General features: G+C 35.1%; 2 protein-coding genes across 2 annotated transcripts in view; both read right to left on the reverse strand.

Moving 5' to 3' along the window:
* Positions 1–12,236, reverse strand: part of LOC131945012 (rho family-interacting cell polarization regulator 2) — a 65,532-nt gene extending 53,296 nt beyond the window's left edge. The window contains exons 1-2 of the mRNA XM_059305957.1: positions 12,093–12,236; positions 9,678–9,734 (exon numbers count right to left, since the gene is read on the reverse strand). The gene's annotated coding sequence lies outside the window, so the exon portion shown is untranslated. The remainder of the gene's footprint in view (positions 1–9,677; positions 9,735–12,092) is intronic.
* A 2,699-nt stretch (positions 12,237–14,935) lies between these two features.
* On the reverse strand, positions 14,936–22,440 carry LOC131945041 (radial spoke head 14 homolog). The gene is made up of 10 exons (XM_059306025.1): positions 22,329–22,440; positions 20,809–20,914; positions 20,318–20,404; positions 18,346–18,480; positions 17,948–18,024; positions 17,697–17,845; positions 17,320–17,436; positions 16,890–17,001; positions 16,742–16,804; positions 14,936–16,175 (listed from the first exon to the last, which is right to left on the reverse strand). Exons 1-10 carry the CDS (start codon positions 22,419–22,421, stop codon positions 16,092–16,094), a joined length of 1,023 nt encoding a protein of 340 aa, XP_059162008.1. The 5' UTR covers positions 22,422–22,440; the 3' UTR covers positions 14,936–16,091.
* Between the last annotated feature and the right edge of the window lie 18 nt (positions 22,441–22,458).

Below are 22,458 nucleotides of genomic sequence, written 5' to 3' on the forward strand. Positions count from 1 at the left end.
ACAGCGCCACTGAGGCAGGATGACGCCAATCACTCCACAACAGCACACGTTAATTGCCAGCTTAGCTTCGGAGACGTCATCGATTGTCTTTCACGGCGGCGCAGCTTTTTTTTCTTACATTTTTTCCCCTGCTAAACCTGAACACACCTACATTAGAGACAACCATCTACAGCAAGTGACGCTGGTCGGGAGGGTCTGTGGGTTGCTGGGGCAGCCCTAAAGACTTACATTGGACCGATCGTATAACACGGGCCTAAAATAAACCGTTATTGACCAACTACTGGGTAATCGCTGTCGTAACGGTAGTAACAGCTCTGGGAATAACACCAATGAAAAGAACATTCGATTACGTGTTCGGAATAAGTCGATTATAATAATCTGCCGAAAGGGGGAGTGTTGTACGGTGGGGTGCAAGGGGGAGACTTAATACAGTTAGAGTCACGACATGTGATGTAGCAATATTCACATAAGGAGGGAGGAGCTATTACAATAAACAAATATTGCGAAATCCAGTCGCAGAAATACTCTGGTAGGATTAACAATAATTGGATCAAGCATCCATTATGCTATCAAGATGGCAAATGATAAACTGTTAAACAGCACACAACAAAGGCGAGGCGATGGACGGTATAGGTGTGTTTACACCTAGATATCCTATCAGCTACAACACATACGATAACGCGGTTGATACTCACGGGATATGTGCTGCTGATCTTATCTCGGCAACAAGAATGCTATAATAGGGTGTATATTATCACAGAATGTAACGTAAAACTGTACCAGTGAGTTCACACATGACTAGTGAATTTAAAACTGTACCAGTGAGTTCACACATGACAAGTGAATTTAAAACTGTACCAGTGAGTTCACACATGACAAGTGAATTTAAAACTGTACCAGTGAGTTCACACATGACAAGTGAATTTAAAACTGTACCAGTGAGTTCACACATGACAAGTGAATTTAAAACTGTACCAGTGAGTTCACACATGACAAGTGAATTTAAAACTGTACCAGTGAGTTCACACATGACAAGTGAATTTAAAACTGTACCAGTGAGTTCACACATGACAAGTAAATTTAAAACTGTACCAGTGAGTTCACACATGACAAGTGAATTTAAAACTGTACCAGTGAGTTCACACATGACAAGTGAATTTAAAACTGTACCAGTGAGTTCACACATGACAAGTGAATTTAAAACTGTACCAGTGAGTTCACACATGACAAGTGAATTTAAAACTGTACCAGTGAGTTCACACATGACAAGTGAATTTAAAACTGTACCAGTGAGTTCACACATGACAAGTGAATTTAAAACTGTACCAGTGAGTTCACACATGACAAGTGAATTTAAAACTGTACCAGTGAGTTCACACATGACAAGTGAATTTAAAACTGTACCAGTGAGTTCACACATGACAAGTGAATTTAAAACTGTACCAGTGAGTTCACACATGACAAGTGAATTTAAAACTGTACCAGTGAGTTCACACATGACAAGTGAATTTAAAACTGTACCAGTGAGTTCACACATGACAAGTGAATTTAAAACTGTACCAGTGAGTTCACACATGACAAGTGAATTTAAAACTGTACCAGTGAGTTCACACATGACAAGTGAATTTAAAACTGTACCAGTGAGTTCACACATGACAAGTGAATTTAAAACTGTACCAGTGAGTTCACACATGACAAGTGAATTTAAAACTGTACCAGTGAGTTCACACATGACAAGTGAATTTAAAACTGTACCAGTGAGTTCACACATGACAAGTGAATTTAAAACTGTACCAGTGAGTTCACACATGACAAGTGAATTTAAAACTGTACCAGTGAGTTCACACATGACAAGTGAATTTAAAACTGTACCAGTGAGTTCACACATGACAAGTGAATTTAAAACTGTACCAGTGAGTTCACACATGACAAGTGAATTTAAAACTGTACCAGTGAGTTCACACATGACAAGTGAATTTAAAACTGTACCAGTGAGTTCACACATGACAAGTGAATTTAAAACTGTACCAGTGAGTTCACACATGACAAGTGAATTTAAAACTGTACCAGTGAGTTCACACATGACAAGTGAATTTAAAACTGTACCAGTGAGTTCACACATGACAAGTGAATTTAAAACTGTACCAGTGAGTTCACACATGACAAGTGAATTTAAAACTGTACCAGTGAGTTCACACATGACAAGTGAATTTAAAACTGTACCAGTGAGTTCACACATGACAAGTGAATTTAAAACTGTACCAGTGAGTTCACACATGACAAGTGAATTTAAAACTGTACCAGTGAGTTCACACATGACAAGTGAATTTAAAACTGTACCAGTGAGTTCACACATGACAAGTGAATTTAAAACTGTACCAGTGAGTTCACACATGACAAGTGAATTTAAAACTGTACCAGTGAGTTCACACACGACAAGTGAATTTAAAACTGTACCAGTGAGTTCACACATGACAAGTGAATTTAAAACTGTACCAGTGAGTTCACACATGACAAGTGAATTTAAAACTGTACCAGTGAGTTCACACATAACAAGTGAATTTAAAACTGTACCAGTGAGTTCACACATAACAAGTGAATTTAAAACTGTACCAGTGAGTTCACACACGACAAGTGAATTTAAAACTGTACCAGTGAGTTCACACATAACAAGTGAATTTAAAACTGTACCAGTGAGTTCACACATGACAAGTGAATTTAAAACTACTGTGTCCTGGTTGATGAGGAAAGGGGCTACATTTCTCACATAGTACGATAAAACCACTTTTGTGGCGATTTTTTTTGGTCTAAAGTCTAGCCATGCAATGTGATTAGAAAGTTAGCTGAATGGCCAAAGCTAAAATAAATACAACATAATCTTTCAATGACACTGAGTTTTAAAGTTATTTTCAGAAAACACACAAATATGTGTTGATGTTTGCGTTTAATGTGTTGTGATAACTGTTAAGATTAGCCGCTTCACGTGCCAAAGATGATTTCAAATCACTTTTTTTTTATTACGCTGTTAGTCGCTGTTATGATCAGAAGCTTATACTTCTAACACGTACTTTTACAGCAACAATAGTGTAGGGAAAAATGGGAGGGGTTTTTATATTCACTTATCTCCGATAGAATGAACAGTGATCTAATAAGGGGCGGTATCTAGATATAAAACTTAACCACATTAAAAATATTAATCTAACTTTTCACGTTGGGCTTCTGATAGAACAAGCTGTCGATTTAATTTCGCCAGCAGGGGAGGGAAGTGACTTACATTTAAGCTTACGTTTAATCAATAAAGTTATTTTAGATAAAGCACAGATTAAATTACTAGCAGGGGAGGTAACCCTCTGTACAGCATTATACAACGGCTAGAAAACCACACAAGTGTTATTCCGAAAGTCAGCAAGTGCAAGAAAGACGTTTTAGATCAGCGTTAGAACAAACAATTATAACAAACTTAAAGATTACACAGGGCGCTCACATCGCAAACACTGAGATAAGATTTAATTGGAGCTGGCTGTGTGGGCCACATGCGGTCCACAAGGACCTTGGATACAGCTTATGACGTCACAAATCCCCACCTCCCTCCGAGATTCCAGGGTCGGCTGTAATGCCTATATAGTATATACAATAGGCGCAGCTGAGGAGGAAAGGCGTTGGAACCACTAGATCTCGAACACTAAGGAACTTGAGAAACTAATACATTGTTATAGAAGTATACCCCAACAGTGGCGTTTCTGGGTAGGTGTAATCTGGTGGGGTAACTAGGCGCAAATATATATATATATATATATATATATATATATATATATATATATATATATATATATATATATATATATATATATATATATGAAATGTGTGTGTGTGTTTATGTGTATATATATATATATATATGTTACGGTCAAAACCCGAAATGCGGCCAAAGCGCGGATTGGCCGGCCAATCCGCGCATTAGCCGGCTCTCTTGGCCAAAGCCCGAAGAACTTAGCACTAAGAGCGTATTTCGTACATTGGCCGGCCAATGCGCGCACTGGCCGGGACGTACTGGCCAAAGTCCGAAGCGCTTAAACTTGACAGCGTATTTTGTACATTGGCCGGCCAATGCGCGCACTGGCCGGGATGTCCTGGCCAATATTCTATCTAGACTAAGTTGTGATCGCATTTTCATTATTCTGGGTGCGTTTTCATTGAGAGTAACGTATTGTTTAGCTCTTGTTTGTATAGCATTCTATATGCAAGGCGACATGGATCAAAAGGGCCGTCAGACCATGAGACAGACATAGCAGATGGCTGTCAAAAGAAAAAAATGTAAATCCATGTTAGTTTCCATATATGGGCTCTCGATAAAATAGTTACTGAGAAAGATCTTGAGAACATTGAACAAGAAATGGAGGTTGCCATAAATGCAACGACATCCTCAGCTAACACATCTACTGCCGTGGCGGAACGCCCAGACCAGTTGCGTGACAATAATGTGGCCAACAGATTCTGTATAGTTTGTGAAAAACATTGTAGTGCAGCTCATTCTTTTGGATCCTGTGGCAACGATGTCCATGCTATTTGTGGAATACCCATTGAAGCAGACGAAAGGTACGGAGGGAACATTACCTGAAGATTGTGTCACAACAAACAAGACATCATGGAACACAGATCAGCAGCTCAAACTGGCTTGCAAACTCAAGGTGCTAAGATGCTTAAAACATCAAATACAAAATTTAAAGATGGTGAAGTGGGTGACAATGTACGCATCCGTTTTCCAGATGTTGAAAGAGGTCACGGTGATCCCCGAAGCGTGATTGCAGTTGTCATGAGCGTCGAGGGCGGTTTCTACAAATTAGGAACGGAACATGGTGTTCTAAAACAACTGTATGCTAGAAATGAACGAACAACTGCTCTTATTGTCGTCAGTTGGCACTGAGGAAAAATCACTACGAACCATCGCATCTTTACAATCATTGACTGGGGGCCAAGGCTACACTCGCTGCAATTGCACAACTAAATGCATAACAAATCGCTGCAAGTGTAAAAATAATAAGCTGCTATGTAATTCTAAATGCCATAAAAGTTCAACTTGTAACAAATGATGATATTGATAGATTGAGACTATAGTACAATAAAAAATTTGAATGTTTCTGTCATTTACTTTAATTAATAATCAATAAAGACTTAATTTCATGATACTTACGGCATAAAAAAAAAACCAAAATCTGCTCATGATCTTCTAATTCGGACTTTGGCCGGTCGTCCCTAGCCAGATGAGCTTCTAATTAAGACTTTGGCCGGTCCACCATGGCCAGTCCGCGGACTGGCCGGCCAAAGGCCGAAATCAAGCAAAGTTTCGGACTTTGACCAACCTATGGGAGGCGATATTGGCCAATGCGCGGATTGGTCGGTTGGTCGGCCAATCCTAGCATTGGCCGACTTCGGGCTTTGACCGTAACATACATTATATATATATATATATATATATATATATATATATATATATATATATATATATATATATATATATATATATAAGTTTTGTTGTGTAAAATTATTTCTTCTAGCGAAGACAGGTCGACACCAGTTATTTGTATAGTCATCAACACTCGTTTATGTGCATTTTGATCGTCTAAACATTTTGTCTAAACAAGAAGATTTGTGGGGGAAAAAAAACAGCTGTTCGTCAAACTAGCCACTTGACTGCCATGTTTAATACTTGAGCCCCCCCCCCCCCTCCCCAATTCTTAACAGCTAATACACCTTCCTGATATTCACACAATTCATTTTCCCCCACCGAACAACCAACACAATGTTCGTGTCTGAACGGCGGAGGTCATAACCGGGGCGGCACGCAACAACCTGGGGTGAAGAAAAAAAAAAAAACGGCTTCGTTTTACCAGGTGGTGTCAATAGGCCCGCCTGAACCTGGTCCGACAAGGGCTCTTGCGTCATACCGTATGGGCGTGTTGACTCAAGAGTTAGCGGATAGCGTCGTCAAATGGGCTCAGCTAATGCCAGAATCGACAAACTAGCAAATAATGTTACAAAGATCGACACAAACATGTACAAAATACACCTACTAAAATATGCGCACAATTTTTTAACACCAAAACATGAAAATCCATATTTATTTTGAGAAGGTGATCATCATCTTTCGTAATTGTTCGACTAGAATTGCAAAAAAGTGAACTACTTGGGGGTGAAAATATAGCGCCAACGAGCAATAAACATGTGTATATTATAGCAATTTAAAGAAACATATTGTTAGATATAGACGATTCAGACAACTATTCTGAGAGTATAGCGACTAAATTGTTTGCCTATTTAGGCTATTTCAATTTTATCCAAACAGAAACCAACAGATAAAGCGTTTTTAAAGACCTCTTAAGACTCCTATCTAAAGCCATCTCGCATCGCGTGTCCAATGAAATGAAAATAAATCATCCCTAGGGATTACAAATTCAGTGTATATGTACACACACACACACACACACACACACACACACACACACACACACACACTGACGTATCTGTGCTGAGGGTAATGTTGGATTACAAATTCAATGTATATGCACACACACACACACACTGACGTATCTGTGCTGGGAGTAATGTTAATGTATTTCCCCAAATAGATCTACAAGTACACTGAGTGGTGGCGGGCCGGTATGAAAGTACGTCCCCAATGCTGCAGACGGTGATTGGTGTCTACGGCTCCAGGAAATGCTAATATGAGAATCCCCGATTTATACCACTCCAAAACCGCTGCTTCAATATCTATAAGAAATTCGTTGCCCCCCCCCCCCCCCCCCCCATGATATCTTGCAAACAACGTGATTATACGCTTTCTGTGTACCAATATGTAACATTCTAGGCTCCAACTAAACTGCATTTTTTTTTAAAAATCTGAAGAAAAAACACTTTTTTAAAACCTTTTTCAATGTGCCAGTGAATCACGAGCTCTCTTGGCATTGATTAAGTATTCAACATCGTTTTTTTTAATATAAAATAAGACAGTAGATAGAGCTTCTTACCCACTAATACACAGACACACGAATTGAGAAATTTGATCATCACAATTCATTACGATGTTTAATTCCCCTTTCCCATCAATAATTGACTTAACACAGAAATGTTTTAACGGATTTAGCAATTCCGTTTTGTAGCATATGGCCGGCAAGTCTGGTGTGATCGATAACCAACAGATACGGTAGCTGAGTACAACGATATTGAAACATATAGTAGGGAAACTCAATAGTTTTCGCACTTGATCAATCATCTGGAATGGGGGGGGGGGGGGATCATTTTTTACACTTAAGGTTAAAGTTATCATTTAAACGCTTGATTTTTTAAAAGTAGAACAAAAATGACACAGATTTTCAATATCACTATTACCCCTCCCCTCCCCACCGAAAGAAAATACAATCAGTGTTTCTTCCAGAATTTTTTTTTCTCGGGGGGGGGGGGGGGGGGGGCATGATATTTCCGTAGGGGGGGGGGCGGACACTGGTAAAAGTATATATTTTTCTATATAAATTCCATTTCGTTCGGGGGGGGGGGGGGGGGGGGGGGAGAAGAGACATCTGGAAGAAACTCTGAATACAATAACCGCCTGCATACTTCTCACGCACTCCACAGTGCACCCCTCCACACACAGATGCGCCGTATGTGGTTTTTGTTTTTTTTTTTTTACATCTCATGATATTGTAATCTGTTACTTGACTAGGGTTAATACATACAATAATGAGTTATACACAATGGCTTATTATCTACGTAAATGCCCTGGGTTTAAAACATATCTATTTGTGAGAACTTTAATGAAGGTAATTAAAAATGTTATATATTCCAAAGTGACTGGCACCAAGTAACCATGAAATGTTCAAACAGAAAGGTGAACGACTCATCGATACCCCCAAAAACTAGCTCCTGCGACTAACCTCAGCACTTTAAAACCCAGCAGACCCCCCCCCCCCCCCCAGTGGCCAAGTGCCCGTGCATCCTGCTCAACAGATGCACGCGATTACAGCACACAGCCGAGCTTGTTTCCTGGGGGACAGAGTTTTATCTGACCATCATAAATTTGACCCACACGAGGGGAGAAAACTCCGAATGCCGTGATCTTTCGCAGAACTTAATCCTACTGTGACGTCAATCAGAAGAATTAAATAATAATAGCTAATAAGGTCGAATATTTGTATTTTATAACCACAACTCAACCCACTCGCTAATCGGTGTGTTGGCGGTGTGCTATCAGAGCCGTACACAAGAGGACACGTTCATCAACAAACACACACAAGATAACACGGAAGAGGGGTAAATTTAGCCTGAGGTCGAATAAGGCCGAGCTTTATTTAACGTCATAGACAGAAGCTGATTATGTAATGCCCTTAAACACTTGACCCCCCCCCCCCCCTTTCAACCCCAACACATCCATTGCTGACATCATTCATACGGGAATACCTCTACTACACCCGCTGATAACACTACGTGATAAACATTTCACCGACCACTATTATCGTGTACGTGCAGGCATACCTATACAGCCCTCGAACCCATTCGTGTAACAGACAGCCCCGCATACCATCAGCTATAATGATATTAATATAACCAGTCGCGTTTATCCACTGAATATTTACTCTAATATGCGGTGAGTTACACCAAATACGGTACATTTAGATGTATTTAATATAAGCGATTGCTTTCAACAAACAACACCTACTAAATAATTCTAATAAAAAGCTTTAAAATGTATTATTTTGGACGTGACGGTCGTGTACATCTAGAATATAATTCTTCAGTTTTTGTGCCATAATCGGTAGGATCATGTGGAAGGGGATAATCTCCATCAGCCTATACATGTCCAGGTAAAGCAGGTACCCTTATGAGCTGAGTTGACTCAGGGACGTCTAAAACAAGTAACACAACATAAAGAAGCGTCTTTTGATGATACACTCAATGGAATGGGATACGCAACTAGCAAATACTAGCTGTTCCACCCAGCTGTATCCAGGACAACAGCTGGCCTTCACAACACGGATAACGTGTAGCTCACGGTGTCAAGTGCCTGGTCACGTGACGTCCCCCATTTCCCCTCCCCTCCACTACTGCCTAGCTACACGGTATTAAAACAGCAGCGATGGGGTTATCGTCTAAGCTTCAATCCCCATGGTTTATTTGTTGCTACTTACTAAAACAGAAATAGACAAGGCCTAGCTTATTTTATCCAAGCAGCTTCATTTAAGAGAGAGTGTTTTAAATAAAATCACAAACACAACTTTTATTTTTTAGTTTGATATGTTAGGTAACTGGATGACTCACAAACCAAAGCAGTGGAATACACAAACTTTACATTTAATTTAATAAGGGCTAGCACAGGACTGGGGAAGCCTTGAGCACATGCCCTATTTTATGTTAAATCTGCTAAAACCATTATGGTGTTTAGTAGGTAACCATCAAAGATTTTCATACAAGGCAAAGAAATTTAGCTTGACTAGTTTCTATTTACTTTTGGTACATTACATTAAATGAATGAAACTACAGATCACATCTCTTTACACATTGATAAAACCCTCTACCTAGCAATGACACTAAACGTAAAAGTAAATCTAATCATTTTTTTTCTGCAGTCTAAGCCAAGATAAAAAACATGGTATTTACCAATTATGGTCATACATTTTCAAACTTACCCCATTTCTGAACTTGGTCTTTCAACCTTTGTCATGAACACAGCTCAATGTACTCAACTGACAAGAGAAGGAAACATAAACAGAGTATTAAAAAGGATCCTCATGATTCATTTGTGTTTACCAGTTTATAAAGAAGAGGCTGAGTTCAAGTATGTGTGCTTCAAGTCACACCTCTTTTAGATAAGCAAACGAAAACTTCCTTCACAACAAATTCCTGTTACCCTACATAAACCTTGTATTTATTTTATTTTTAAGTTAGGGTAATCTTAATAGACCAAACATCATCTTGAGAAGTCTTAAATTTAAACAATAATAATATAAAAATATATAAGCAGAGTTTCTTCCAGGCATCTCTTCGGGGGGGCGAAGCCCCCCCCGAAAAAATGTTACCGCCCCCCCCGAAAGAAATGAAATTTATATAATTTATATAGAAAATATATACTTTTAACAGTGTCCGCCCCCCGAAGAAAGTTTACCGCCCCCCCGAAGATTTCAAGTGCCCCCCCGGAGAAAAAAGTCTGGAAGAAACACTGTATATAAGCGTACTCAACTTCAAAGTGATTAGTACTTTAATTGTTGAATTCACAAGAACAAAATGGAATAATTTTGAACAGATTATGTAAGACAAAAATGTGTCTGTTAAGCAAGTTTTGAAACCTATTTACAAGTATACAAGTATACATACTAAAATGCCTAAATTTCAATATTATTATATGTCGACTTTCAACACACTGAATAACTTTTATAAAACCCAATACCACAATGAATGGTACAGCTAAGTTTGTAAACAAAACATAATCCACCTTCCACTCCAATTCTCTAGAAAATAAAATAATGGCTAGCCACATTGATTTTATCAATGGCTTATCGATTAAACGTTAAGCTGTAATTAATAAACTTGCCCTACAATCTCTGGCTTTACCAGCCTGAGACAACTAGGACAATAGAGTAGCACTGCATTTCACATTAGATGGACAAGGTGAGAGCTTTAAAGAATGAAATAATGTCAAATTTTTAAACAGCTGAATGCTGGAATTTAAATCCTGTATATAGTTTTTTTTTAAAACTTTATCACAAACATAAAATTATGCTGTTTGTAGTTTATATTTAACTCAATGCAACAAGCCCGCCAGTTGGTTGAGGCCACAATGGGGGGACGTTCTGACCGGGATTCAAAGGGACGACTCGAATTATCATCCGAAAATAATGTTGATATGCAATAGGTGTAGGTGCTTGACAATGACATAAAGAAGCCAAAGGCCATTAAATCAGCTGCACAAATCTGCCTAGTCACATTGTTTTAATATGCAGGCAAACTTATTTAAATTTTTTTTAGGGCTTTGTCTTATAAATAAATGATCTTTTCACATTCTGTTACTGCAAAAAAAAAATTGTGTTGGCTAATTCATGTACTTGCCTCACTAACAGCTCTAAATAGCTTTGGTATATGGGCTACTTTAGTACTTAGGTTAAATAAAATAAATAACACTGATTTAGATTTGATATGCCATATTTAGGACTGATGTTGCTTTTTAGTGTTTTATTGTTGCCTCCTAAAAACTATAGTCTACGCTATACACTTTACATACAGCTTAGCCACACTGTTGTTATTGATGAATGATAATACATATCAGTTTAATATAGAGTAGGCCTAATACTAATTTAGTCTCTTGGTAAAACTGTCAAGTGCCTTAATTTTTATGAAAAATTGAAGAATGGACTAATAATATTATGAATTATCTAAGCATATAGAATCTAGATTTAGGGCCCAATTAGGTCGGATTATTTTATTAGTTCCTGAACCACATTCTGAATGACAAATCTATTATTAGGCCTAGAGAGGGAGCTGGGCCTTTTTACAATTTATTTGTATCCCTTGATCTACAATCAGCTGCAGAACTGGACTAGAATGCTAGTTTCTAGATCTAGATATTACATTATATATAATCTAGATATTCTCTATCTCTACTACTCTCACAGAACTCTACACTACACCACTAAGTCTACTACACTACTACTAGAATCGAGTCTACTACTTACGACTAGATCTAGATCTACAGTCCTACACGTAAAGTTAACACTAACACAGTAACAGACTACACTAAAAAATCAAAATTTGCTTTTAATTGCCTTTTAATTCATTGAAGTAACAAAAACAGCGTTTCTTTATAGTATAGTGCTGGATAGCTATAGATCTGTTAACTGTAATAATATACACTAACACAGCTACACACTGCTCTGGCTGGCTAGTCCCTAGTCTTGAAGTAAGCCAACTCAAAAGTAAAAGTGAAGTATGCTCAACAGCTCACTGAACTGCTCTGGACAGCGGCCAGGGCACTTCTCAGAGTTCAGTGCTTTTATTTAAATTAAAAAAAAAAAACAGTTGCCTTTTTTTTACACATACGTGCATATTACCTTCGATATTATTTCAGAAAAGGTCGGCTTAATTAGATGTGTATCCCGTATAAATGAAGGAGGTTCTAATCTCTAGATCTATCAGTTATCAGTATCTAACCATATCACTACAATTATTATATTAAATTATTTGTTTTCCTTTCCCTCATTGAATTCCGGAAGTAATTGTAAATGTATTGTATAAAAATATTCGCCTTCAATGTGAATACGAAACAATTATCATTAGGACTAAAATTCAGCATGTTTAATTTATTCCTCATCTGTGACATCATTATCTAACAACCTTTTAAAACGTAACTCCGTTTAAACTAATCTAGATCTAGGCCCTAATGAAAATATCTAAAAAATGAAAAAAAAACCTGCAACAATGGAGACTATGTATTAAAAGATCAATAGCTTATTATGGCGTGAGGGCAATGCTGTCAATACTTTTACTACTTTTAGGTTGTCCAAAAATTAGGCGTCGCACGGCGATCTGGTGGGAACGGAGAGGGGGGGGGGGGGGGGCATTTTGTGACAGAGTCCAACCAACAGATGGTGTCTTAAGAAGAAACGTGATGTAACATGTATTTCAATATGTTATTGTACAGCTACTTAATGCAACTTGCTAATTTCAGTCAAAACTGTAGCCTAGTTATTTTGTGGGGAAGCTGGAGCGTTACGTAGCGTCAATTAAATGAACTTTTGATGTTTTGTGACGAAATGGGACGGGGGGGGGGGGGGGGGGAGACAAAAATTAGTATGACCTTTAATAGACGACGCCTTTAAGAGGAAGAGTACCCTATATGATACATGGCTATGCTAACACGTTAACTTGGTATAGGCACAACGTTCCTAGCTTAGACTATCATAATAAAATCAAATAAAACTTCATTTATTGTAGTAGACCTTTTAGATTCTAGACTGTCTATATGGAGGTCTATTGATTTTACACGAGAACGTGTTTTATCCATCGAACATTGTAAAGTTAGGTGAAATAATTCAATAAAAATAAAATATTTAATGAGAAGTTAATGTTTAGCTCCATCGATCCTGCTGCTATTTATAGGTTGTTGACGCGTTCATGACATAATGACACTTTTTCATAACTAATTATAGCAGCACGGAAAATTGATAATAACCGGGGCTTATTATTATTATACATTTTTAACCGCCCCAGGAAACTTTTTTTCCTTAAAAAATGGCATGATTCACTTCTTGAAACCTGTGTAATTCGACAATATGATTTTCACACCACTTTCGTTTATAAGAAGTGATCGCCGAGCACCAGTGTTTGTTATCCAATTTGTGTGATTATAGCCTATATTATGATCCCTAATTGTGTTAGCTACAGACGGTAGACCTGCTGTATGGGGGGGGGGGGGGGGGGCGGACAATGTTAAAACTGGTAAAAAAAAATATATTCTATATAAATTCTATTTCGTTGGGGGGGGGGGGGGGGTATAAAACAGGCTACGTTCTATGGAATGGGGGGGGGGGGGGGTCCGCTCCACCGTAGAGATGCCTGAAAGAAACTCTATTGAACATGAACGATGCCATAAATATTTCTTTAAGGGGTGCTGAACGGGGTAGGAAATATTTTTTTAACGCTCATTTTGAGCTGCATTACTTAATTATACACAGTTGAAGTTAAATAAAAATAGACTGTTATTTGGCTTTACGGGCTTATTTAATTGTTATCAACATCAATTGTTTGATACCAACATAAAAACCTGTTACGTTACTGGTATCAATTCTTAATGAAAGGGAAAAGGGTGGGGGGGGGGGGGCTTTTTTGCTAATATGAATAAATATACAACTGGGGGGCTTCTCAGTATGGACTACAAATTAGTAAGAAACAATAGGGAGCCCATGGTCTGATAATTCAAATTTTGTAAACACTAATATTTCCCTCCCTCCAGCTCACAATGGTCAAGCTAAAATTCACTTCAAATTGATTGACAAATGAAGCTTTTACAATAAATAAAATGGTCATTTGAGAGAAGCTAACAAAAATACAGAGACACAATTAGCATTTTTAGCGTTTACCTGTCTAGTCAAACAACCCCCCCCCCCCTCTCCCCCCCCCCCCCCCTTGGGACGGCAATCTGCCATGTAAAAAACGTTGAGCCACTGAGTACAAATAGTTTCGCTTAAAGATGACCTGCACTGTGCAAAAGCTGAGGGTTGGACGGAGGGGGGGGGGGGGGGGGGGGGGGGGCGGCCGCCCGCGGCGCGGGAGAAATAAAGCTGGGTCTGTAGGCAGTAGCGTCAATATGGGGATGTGGAGGGGGGGGGGGGGGCGTACCGGGTGACACCATTCAAGATGGTAGCAACAAATTTAAAAAAAAAACCAAGATTATAGAGAAATTAAAGCTTTCTGCGTTCGCTTTAACAGCTAGTTATAGTTAATTACATATTGAAGCACCAACGCTGGGCTGTGACATGACACCCAGCCGACTTAGTGACGCCACAAGTCTAACATTACGACCTAACATAAGGATGTATGCTACATTCCTTCGATAGAGCGTTGATTTTCTAAAGTATACATTATTATATAGATTACCTATACCGTATACCTTCTTAGCATACATTGTAAACTATATAGGGTACGCATATTTGAAACTATGGGTGTGGCTAATTCTGTGGTTCATTTAAATTAAGTTTCTGCTTTCTCGGATGTTACATTTTAATACCCGAGAATGCATAAACTACAAATTGTTAAAAGTAGCAAAGGTTTTATTTTTAAAATCTGTAGCAACAAAAACAATAAACTAATAACAATCTGCACTCAAATCGGTTAATGTAAATATTTAGGATGTTTTGAATAAAGTTAGTCTTCTGTGCCTGCAGCTACTGACCAACAAAATTACTACAGTTCAAATACGTAATTATTTAGGCAGGGAAATAACTCAAGTAAATAAAGACAACTTATTTTTACATGATTTAACTACCTTGAGTCAATAAACTTAGGTGGCCTTCTTACAAAACCAACAATAATAAAGACACATCTTGTTCTAATGGAATTGATTGCAGGTATACTAAGACAAGATTACCTATTTTATTCTTATTTCATGTTTTACTGCACAAAAGTTAAAATGCACTTTTGATAAATTTCAAACAACAGATAAAAGAAAACAAATATATTTTTGTGTGAATGAGACAGTTGTTGCAATCTTTACACATTTTAATTTAACTAAAAAACTTGTATATGTTAATCCAAAATGGACTAAAAAATAACATGTTTGTATTTTAATTCATCAACTATTAGAAAACATAGTATATAATGTTAATCCAAAATGGATTTAGAACACAAAATAAGTTTGTACTTTCATCAGAATATCAGTAAGAAAAAATATTTTGGCATAAATACAGAATCAGGTTTATTTGTTTTTAATATATACATCCTGCCTATTGTTTTATTAACATTTCCTAACATTCCCTCAAGATCAACATGAATAGCATTAATTAAGTGAAGCATTTTGGCAAAAACGTCGGGTTTGGCTGTTAATTAGTTCAAACAAAAATATAATATTTGCTTGGTATAAATTTTGGTGAAATGGAGTTAATGAAAAATTATACACAGTCATGAAAACTTCATAAAATATCAGAAATATCAGTTTATAAAATGTACATTTTTAAAAACATTTTTTTAAAATTGTTACTCAGAAATGGCCGTATACACTTTTATATAAAAAATATATTACTTTAAAATTAAAATATATAAGTCACATGTTCTCCACATCCAAAAATATATTTTTATTACTGTCACAACTCAAATATTTTTTTAATTTTTGAGAAAAGAAATGCTAGGTTTTATCACAGTTGAAATTTTTTTACATCATTAATTTAAAAGAAATAAAACACCTTCTTTACTGAACAAGGAAAGTTTCTTGGCTAAATTTTGTATACTATCAAATTGATTAGATAACACACATATTTTAACATGCTTGCAAATAAAAAGTAACAGACATATTTTTACTTCAAGTAATCTCTGTCTTGACTTGATTGAGCATTAGATTATGGCAGCCATGTTATAACTTTTACTGCAGTTTTCGCAGCATTGGCCACTGATTGTATGTTGTCTTTCATATGATTGCGAATCTAAGAAGATAATTAAATCAGTCATACAGAGGCAAAAGAGATTTCACCTAATGTAACTAGAAACTAATTAATTATTATCATAACTTAAATTCCAATTTTCGTTTGCCTTTGATTGCCAAGAAAAATGCTTGGTATGTATTTTACTTGTTATTTTGGAAAAACTATTGGAATGATGAAAAGAACCATAACAGTTAATATCTATGTAGGTATATGAAAGATGTACATGACTATTTAAAAACAAACATTGATCTGTTCAACAGGATTTTTCAACATTTTTCAGTGCAATTTTTTAATGACTGAACCTCTACCAGCAAAAAACTTCACTGTCTAATGCTTATTAATTATGTATTGTTTTACTTCTTTTTTTATTGCTCATTAAAAATGCATTATAATGTAAATATATATATATATATATATATATATATATATATGTATATATATATATATATATATATATATATATATATATATATATATATATATATATATATATATATATATATATATATATATATATATATATATATATATATATATATATATATGAAAAGAATTGGGAGTTTTACCTTGTCCACATGCTGCAACAGCTCTTGCCGTCCTTCTGGTGCTTCTGATAAGCAAGTCAGTGCCTGAAAGTAAAATAAATATTTTTTGATAATTGTTTAGGTAAATATTGAGGTAAATAGTGAGGTAAATATTTTATATCAGACTTACTTTGATAGCATTTAATCTGACTTCACTATTAAGATCATCAACCAAACTGACCAGGGAAGGAATAGTCAGAGCATGAATTGCTGTATATTTTCCTTTGGTAGTGATTGTAATCCTTAAAGAAACATCCATATAAGTTAACATGACTAATATATATTACTGCAAAAAACATTTTAGTAAACTATAATTATAATCTAATAAGGTATTCAATTTGAAAAAAATATCTGTTTTAAATAAAGGTACATCATTACATTTTTGCTCTATCAGAATATTAGTTTACTTAGTCTTTTGACCTCCACATAAACAGATTTCATTGGAAGTTTAAACTTTTAATACTTTATTTAAAATAAATTTAATGTAAAAAAATTACAATATTTATACTGACACTAAAACATATCTTTTTCACACAGTTAGTTGAAATAATTATACTTACGTCATTATGGCACCAGCTGCATTTGCTCTGACCTCTGGTGTTGGATCTTTTAACATATCCTTCAGCAGCTGGAGAGCTCCACAAGCTACAGCTCTATCCTTGCCAGCTAGAGGAACACTGTGAACAGATGATAAGGGAAACATTTTATAACATCCGCATTAAAAAAAAACACTTATAGTGTGGCATTTTATCTTTTGTACTCAGCTTTAGTTCTAAAGTTAGCAGGACTTTCCAATATCCTAATGTGATTTTTTAAAAGTGTTGCTGTAGAGCTTAAGACAGAATTAGCATTAGGACGAGGATTAAAATTTGAAGTAAGAGTTAATATATATAGGAAAATATATAGGAAAATAGCTTTAAAATTTTTCGCTACAGACCTTAAATCCATAATGTCCCTGGCAGCTTTAAATCTGATAGTGGGGAGCTCATGTTTCAGCAGCAGAGTAAAAGCTTCCATTGCATTTGCTTCAAGAGCACTCAGTGTGTCCACCCTCATACAAAAGTGCAGCGTGTCCAAAATTATCTCCTAATTAGAAGAAATATTTTTAGCGGATTTGTAAAATTTGTATCAAAACAGCTATTTCTAATTCTGTTTTTTAAGCTTGTGTAAGCTAAATATAAAACTTACCTTGATGTTATCCATCTCAATCTCTAACTTTTTAACTAAAAGATCCACAAATTGTGCTTGCACAATGCCATCAGCACCTACAAATTTAGATTTGTTTACACAATGTTTCAATTCAATGTATAGAAATAAATGTAGGCAATATTATTTCTTAATTACATTAAGAAAATGTATAAATTAGTAAATTTTGATTAAAAATGGCAACAAATTAAAAATCGCTTAAAAACCAAACAATATAAGCCAACAATATATAGAATTAAAATCGAAATTAAGGTTAAAATATTCTAAAATCAGGTATATAAAATTTTAAATATGACTAATAAGAGAAAAATATAAAAACAATGATAAGATATTTTCTGATGTATAAAATTAAAGACATGATAAGGATAAAAATTAATTGCCTGGGGGCGTTTCTGAAATCCTCATCAAACACATATGTGCATTTTTTCTGGCTATTGGTTCAGGGTCATTAAATAAAAGAGCCACTGGAAATATAGTCTGGTTTTCCAAAAATGAATCTCTCCCTAAGGCATGACCTGGGAAGAAAATAATTCTATTAATTTATGATTTGTTCCATTTTCAATTAGCAATTAAAATTTCTCATGTCAATCAAAACCTTTATCTTTGAATTTAAAGCTGTAAATCCAAAATCTGTTTGAATATTAAACTCTTTGTTATTGTTTTGGGTTGTGATCAATAACAAAATAAAAATAAAATACTTAAAAAAAACTTTTTAAAAAACCACGTTTTTCTTGTGGACTAAAAAGTAGAAAATAACTATTTACATACATTTGATGACAAAAAACGTGGGTACGTTCACCATCAAATTTCCCGACCCATCTGCCCGACCCACGTTTTTTGTCATCAAATGTATGTAAATAGTTATTTTCTACTTTTTAGTCCACAAGAAAAACGTGGTTTTTTAAAAAGTTTTTTTTAAGTATTTTATTTTCTCCTTTTTAGTCCGTTGCTACACATGAAAAACGTGTTTTTTAAAAAAGTTTTTTATATAGTTTATTTTCTACTTTATCTAATGACTTGATTAAGTATGAATTGACTAAGTGTTTATAAATACACGGACTAAAAAAATCTTGAGCGACCAGGATTCGAACCTGGGTTGTCGCGGCCACAACGCGAAGTACTAACCACTATACGATCACGGCCAGCGCGCTCACATCGATTGGGGCCGAAGTAACTGTGTCAACAAGCCTCCAGTCTTGTCGGTATCTTTAGAAATCATGTCCTCAATTTTATGGTCCTTTGGGCGTAATTAAATTAAGCTAATTACGGTCTCTAATTGCTAGTTTTTATGATTGCATCTGAAATTGTTAGGCGAAAGTAACCTGCATGCCAAATTTCAGATCTATAGAGCAATCAGAAGTGGGCTAATTTTCGATGTCAATTTTAACAACAAACACATCCACGCGAAGCTGAGTTAATAAAAACGTGTTAACATTTGACTATAAATGCTTTAAAACTTTAAAATTGTTTGTAAATTTCAAATAGACTAGCACAGTTTACTTGGATGGCATTAACATTTTTATCATTATATTTGCATACAAAATATTTGTATAAAAAATGGTGTGAATATAATGTTTTGAAAACAGTTTGAAGTTTAAGAGCCTTTTTGTAAGTATAATTAGAACTGAAAAAGACAATGATTATAATGTTGACAGGTGACTGTGATTAAAAAATAGATATAGTGATGGTGAGGAACTTTTATGATATCCAAATTTGTATTCAAAACAGCAAGTTCAATAATAGGCTTATAAGGTGAAAGCTAAAACAGGCATTTACATTACTAGGGTGTTGCATAAGAGTTTTAATTTACATTGTTTAAGAAGACATAGACTATTGAAAGCTACATTTATTTGCCTTTAATTTGACACTAAGTTCAATTATCAAAGTAAATAAATAACATATAAAATAATTTTTTAAAGGTGTTTATTATTGAATTGGTACCATGCTTAACCTCTTTTCCTTTGTAATGCTGACATTCATGTATAGAAAAAAAAGTTTTATTTTATATCTGTCTGTTCATGTTATAAAAACCATATGTGCTTATGAATGAAATAAATACAAAGTGTATTTTATTGAATAAATGAAATCATAATCAAAATTGTGACCAAAGAGTGTTGAAACATTTATAATATAATTTATGATCAAACCTCTGCTGTGATATTCATGTACAGTTTTTGCCTTAAGAACAAAACAATTTAGTAACAATTAAGTAAAATATGAATTTATTAATACATTTAAAAAATATGCAATTCATTTGGTTGATAAGAACTCTTTGTAAACTAATTTTCACAGCTTTGTCATGTTAAAATCTTGAGTTTGTTTTGAAATCCTAAATATAATTATACAACATACCTGACATAACACAGAGGCATTCTGTTGCTTTTTGCCGTACAGTGATGTCAGGATCTTTTAAAAGGTTTTTTAAACTTTTATCTATCCCTGCAATTTTAAATAACAATTGTTTAATTAAATAAAATAATTGGCAGTGATTTAACTATAACATTAAAATATTTAACTTCAAAAAACTCCACCATACTTTACTAGGAGTGATGGAAATGGAATCTGTTTCTGAAATCAGCGAGATTAAAAAGATGGATGAGAAGGCCAAGGGAGACAAGGAGGCACACAGTGGAGAAGCAGCTGGCAGAGGCAGGACTGCATTGTGGGGCTGTCAGGAAATTTGAAGGAGATGACAATATTAGAGTAAGCTTTCTATGGCAGTTCCATGTGTCTTGGGCACAAAAAGGAAAAAGATGATACTACTTCAATGTAACTGACTATAATAAATTTTTTAAAAGGCTGTTTCAATATTATATAGAAACAAATCTATAAATGATAATTACCATTTCTTATAGACTCTGCTATATGTTCAGGGTCATGCAGATGATCACAAAGGGACATAACCGCTCTCTGTCGCACCAACAAGTTTTCATCGTTCAGCTCTCTGTTCTTCAAATTCAAAAATAACTTTTCATTTTTGTTTATTTTTCACAGTTTGGAAGGGATACTTAATATAATGTCTGCAAGGCATATTTAAAAAAAACTATTGTGAGCTTATCGCAATCCAATATATCACAATATAAATGTATTAAAGCCATATTAATGAGTCACCTTTCTTTCACATTACTAGCCTTGGCTGATTTTACTTACCTAAAATGATTGATTACCAATGGACTCAACCAAAAATAGCCTCAAAGTTATTTGAAAAAATTTGTAAACTCCCTGGTGTCCCATTTATTAATTTAAATTTACATCTATTTATTAAATTGTTTGTTGTACTGTACTGTCGTCTGTAGTGTAACTGGTTTTTTTTTTACTGTAGTAGTACTAGACTAGATTATTTAGTAGATTTTCTTAGTAAATTTGAAATGTACTCAATTTTCAACTTAAACATGACAACTAAATAAAAAACGTCCATACTTTATCCACTAGGCACTAATTTTGGGAATTTGCAAGTTTTAGACTAAATTATTGAATTTTAAATTTTTTGGTCACTCACAGCTATGGTATGAGGGATCCATCCATGACAACCTGCTTAAAAGCTGAAGGGTTTAACTTTTTAATTGACCGTGAAATAGATCTAATTTTTTTTTACAAGAGAGTTCCTAAAAGTAGAATTGGCCCGTCTATCGTCGGGATATATTTATAGAGGGAAAAAATTTAAGAGAATGTCATCAGAAAAGAATTTTAAAAAAGACAAGACAGAAGTGATGTTTGAATTCTTTTATTTCTTTAATTTTATAACATTTTTTATTGTACAAAAGAGCAAAATAAAAAACCATGCCAGGTAAACGTATCCATTCAAATAGCGGTCACGTGGTAAAAAAAAATAAAAAAATTTGGTTGTCATTTTTTGGACACATCTTATAAAAAAAAGTGTTGAAGATATTTGATTTATTTTTTCATAGAATGATAAAACTAATAATGCTTTACTTTGGAAATCAATTTTGTGATATGGAGATCTATATTTAAAAAGTTATATTATTTTGAATGACACCGACTTTAAATTTAGCCTACATTCTCCAAAGCAATTTTTGAAAATGCTTTTCTGGCATATTTCGACTTGCCACCTATAGCATGTTTTTATAACGTGAAAACCTGCCATTTTGCTCGTGGTAAACACTTTTAAAAGTAATTCCAAGGAGGTCCCTGGAACTAAGTCGAAAAACTCGCCGGAAGTCATGGTCCGATCCTAACGCCATGTTCTGGTTAGCAACCAATGACGCTTTCAAGTTAGTGAGCCTCGCTATTATTTAGATCTAGCTAGTAGTAGTGTTACTGTTTTGATTGATTTAGAGTCTAACACTTAGTAAAAATGTAAATGAATGAATTCAATTGAAATAAAACTTTCTAAATTGCTTACTAAACGTGGTATTGCACGATTCCCATAGGCCAGAGGAGTTCTAGTAGGATCGATGTTAGTAGGATATTTAGCAGAAATCAAGGTGCTCGCCATCTTGTATGCTTTGTAATATCTCTATAGAAACTAAGTG

Source organism: Physella acuta, unplaced genomic scaffold, assembly GCF_028476545.2.
Source record: "Physella acuta isolate Inbredline_101_S28 unplaced genomic scaffold, ASM2847654v3 ptg000519l, whole genome shotgun sequence".
Taxonomy (NCBI): Eukaryota; Metazoa; Mollusca; class Gastropoda; family Physidae; genus Physella; species Physella acuta.

Bases quoted from the DNA above. Each gene is read 5' to 3' on its own strand.
- LOC131945041 (XM_059306025.1), bottom strand. From the start codon at position 22,421: ATGGCGAGCACCTTGATTTCTGCTAAATATCCTACTAACATCGATCCT. The intron at 20,915-22,328 runs GTAAGCAATTTA...TTGAATTTGAAG, and splicing joins ATCGTGCAATACCACGTTTA to AACAGAGAGCTGAACGATGA. The intron at 18,025-18,345 runs GCAATTAATTTT...CTAAATTTGTAG, and splicing joins GATTTCAGAAACGCCCCCAG to GTGCTGATGGCATTGTGCAA.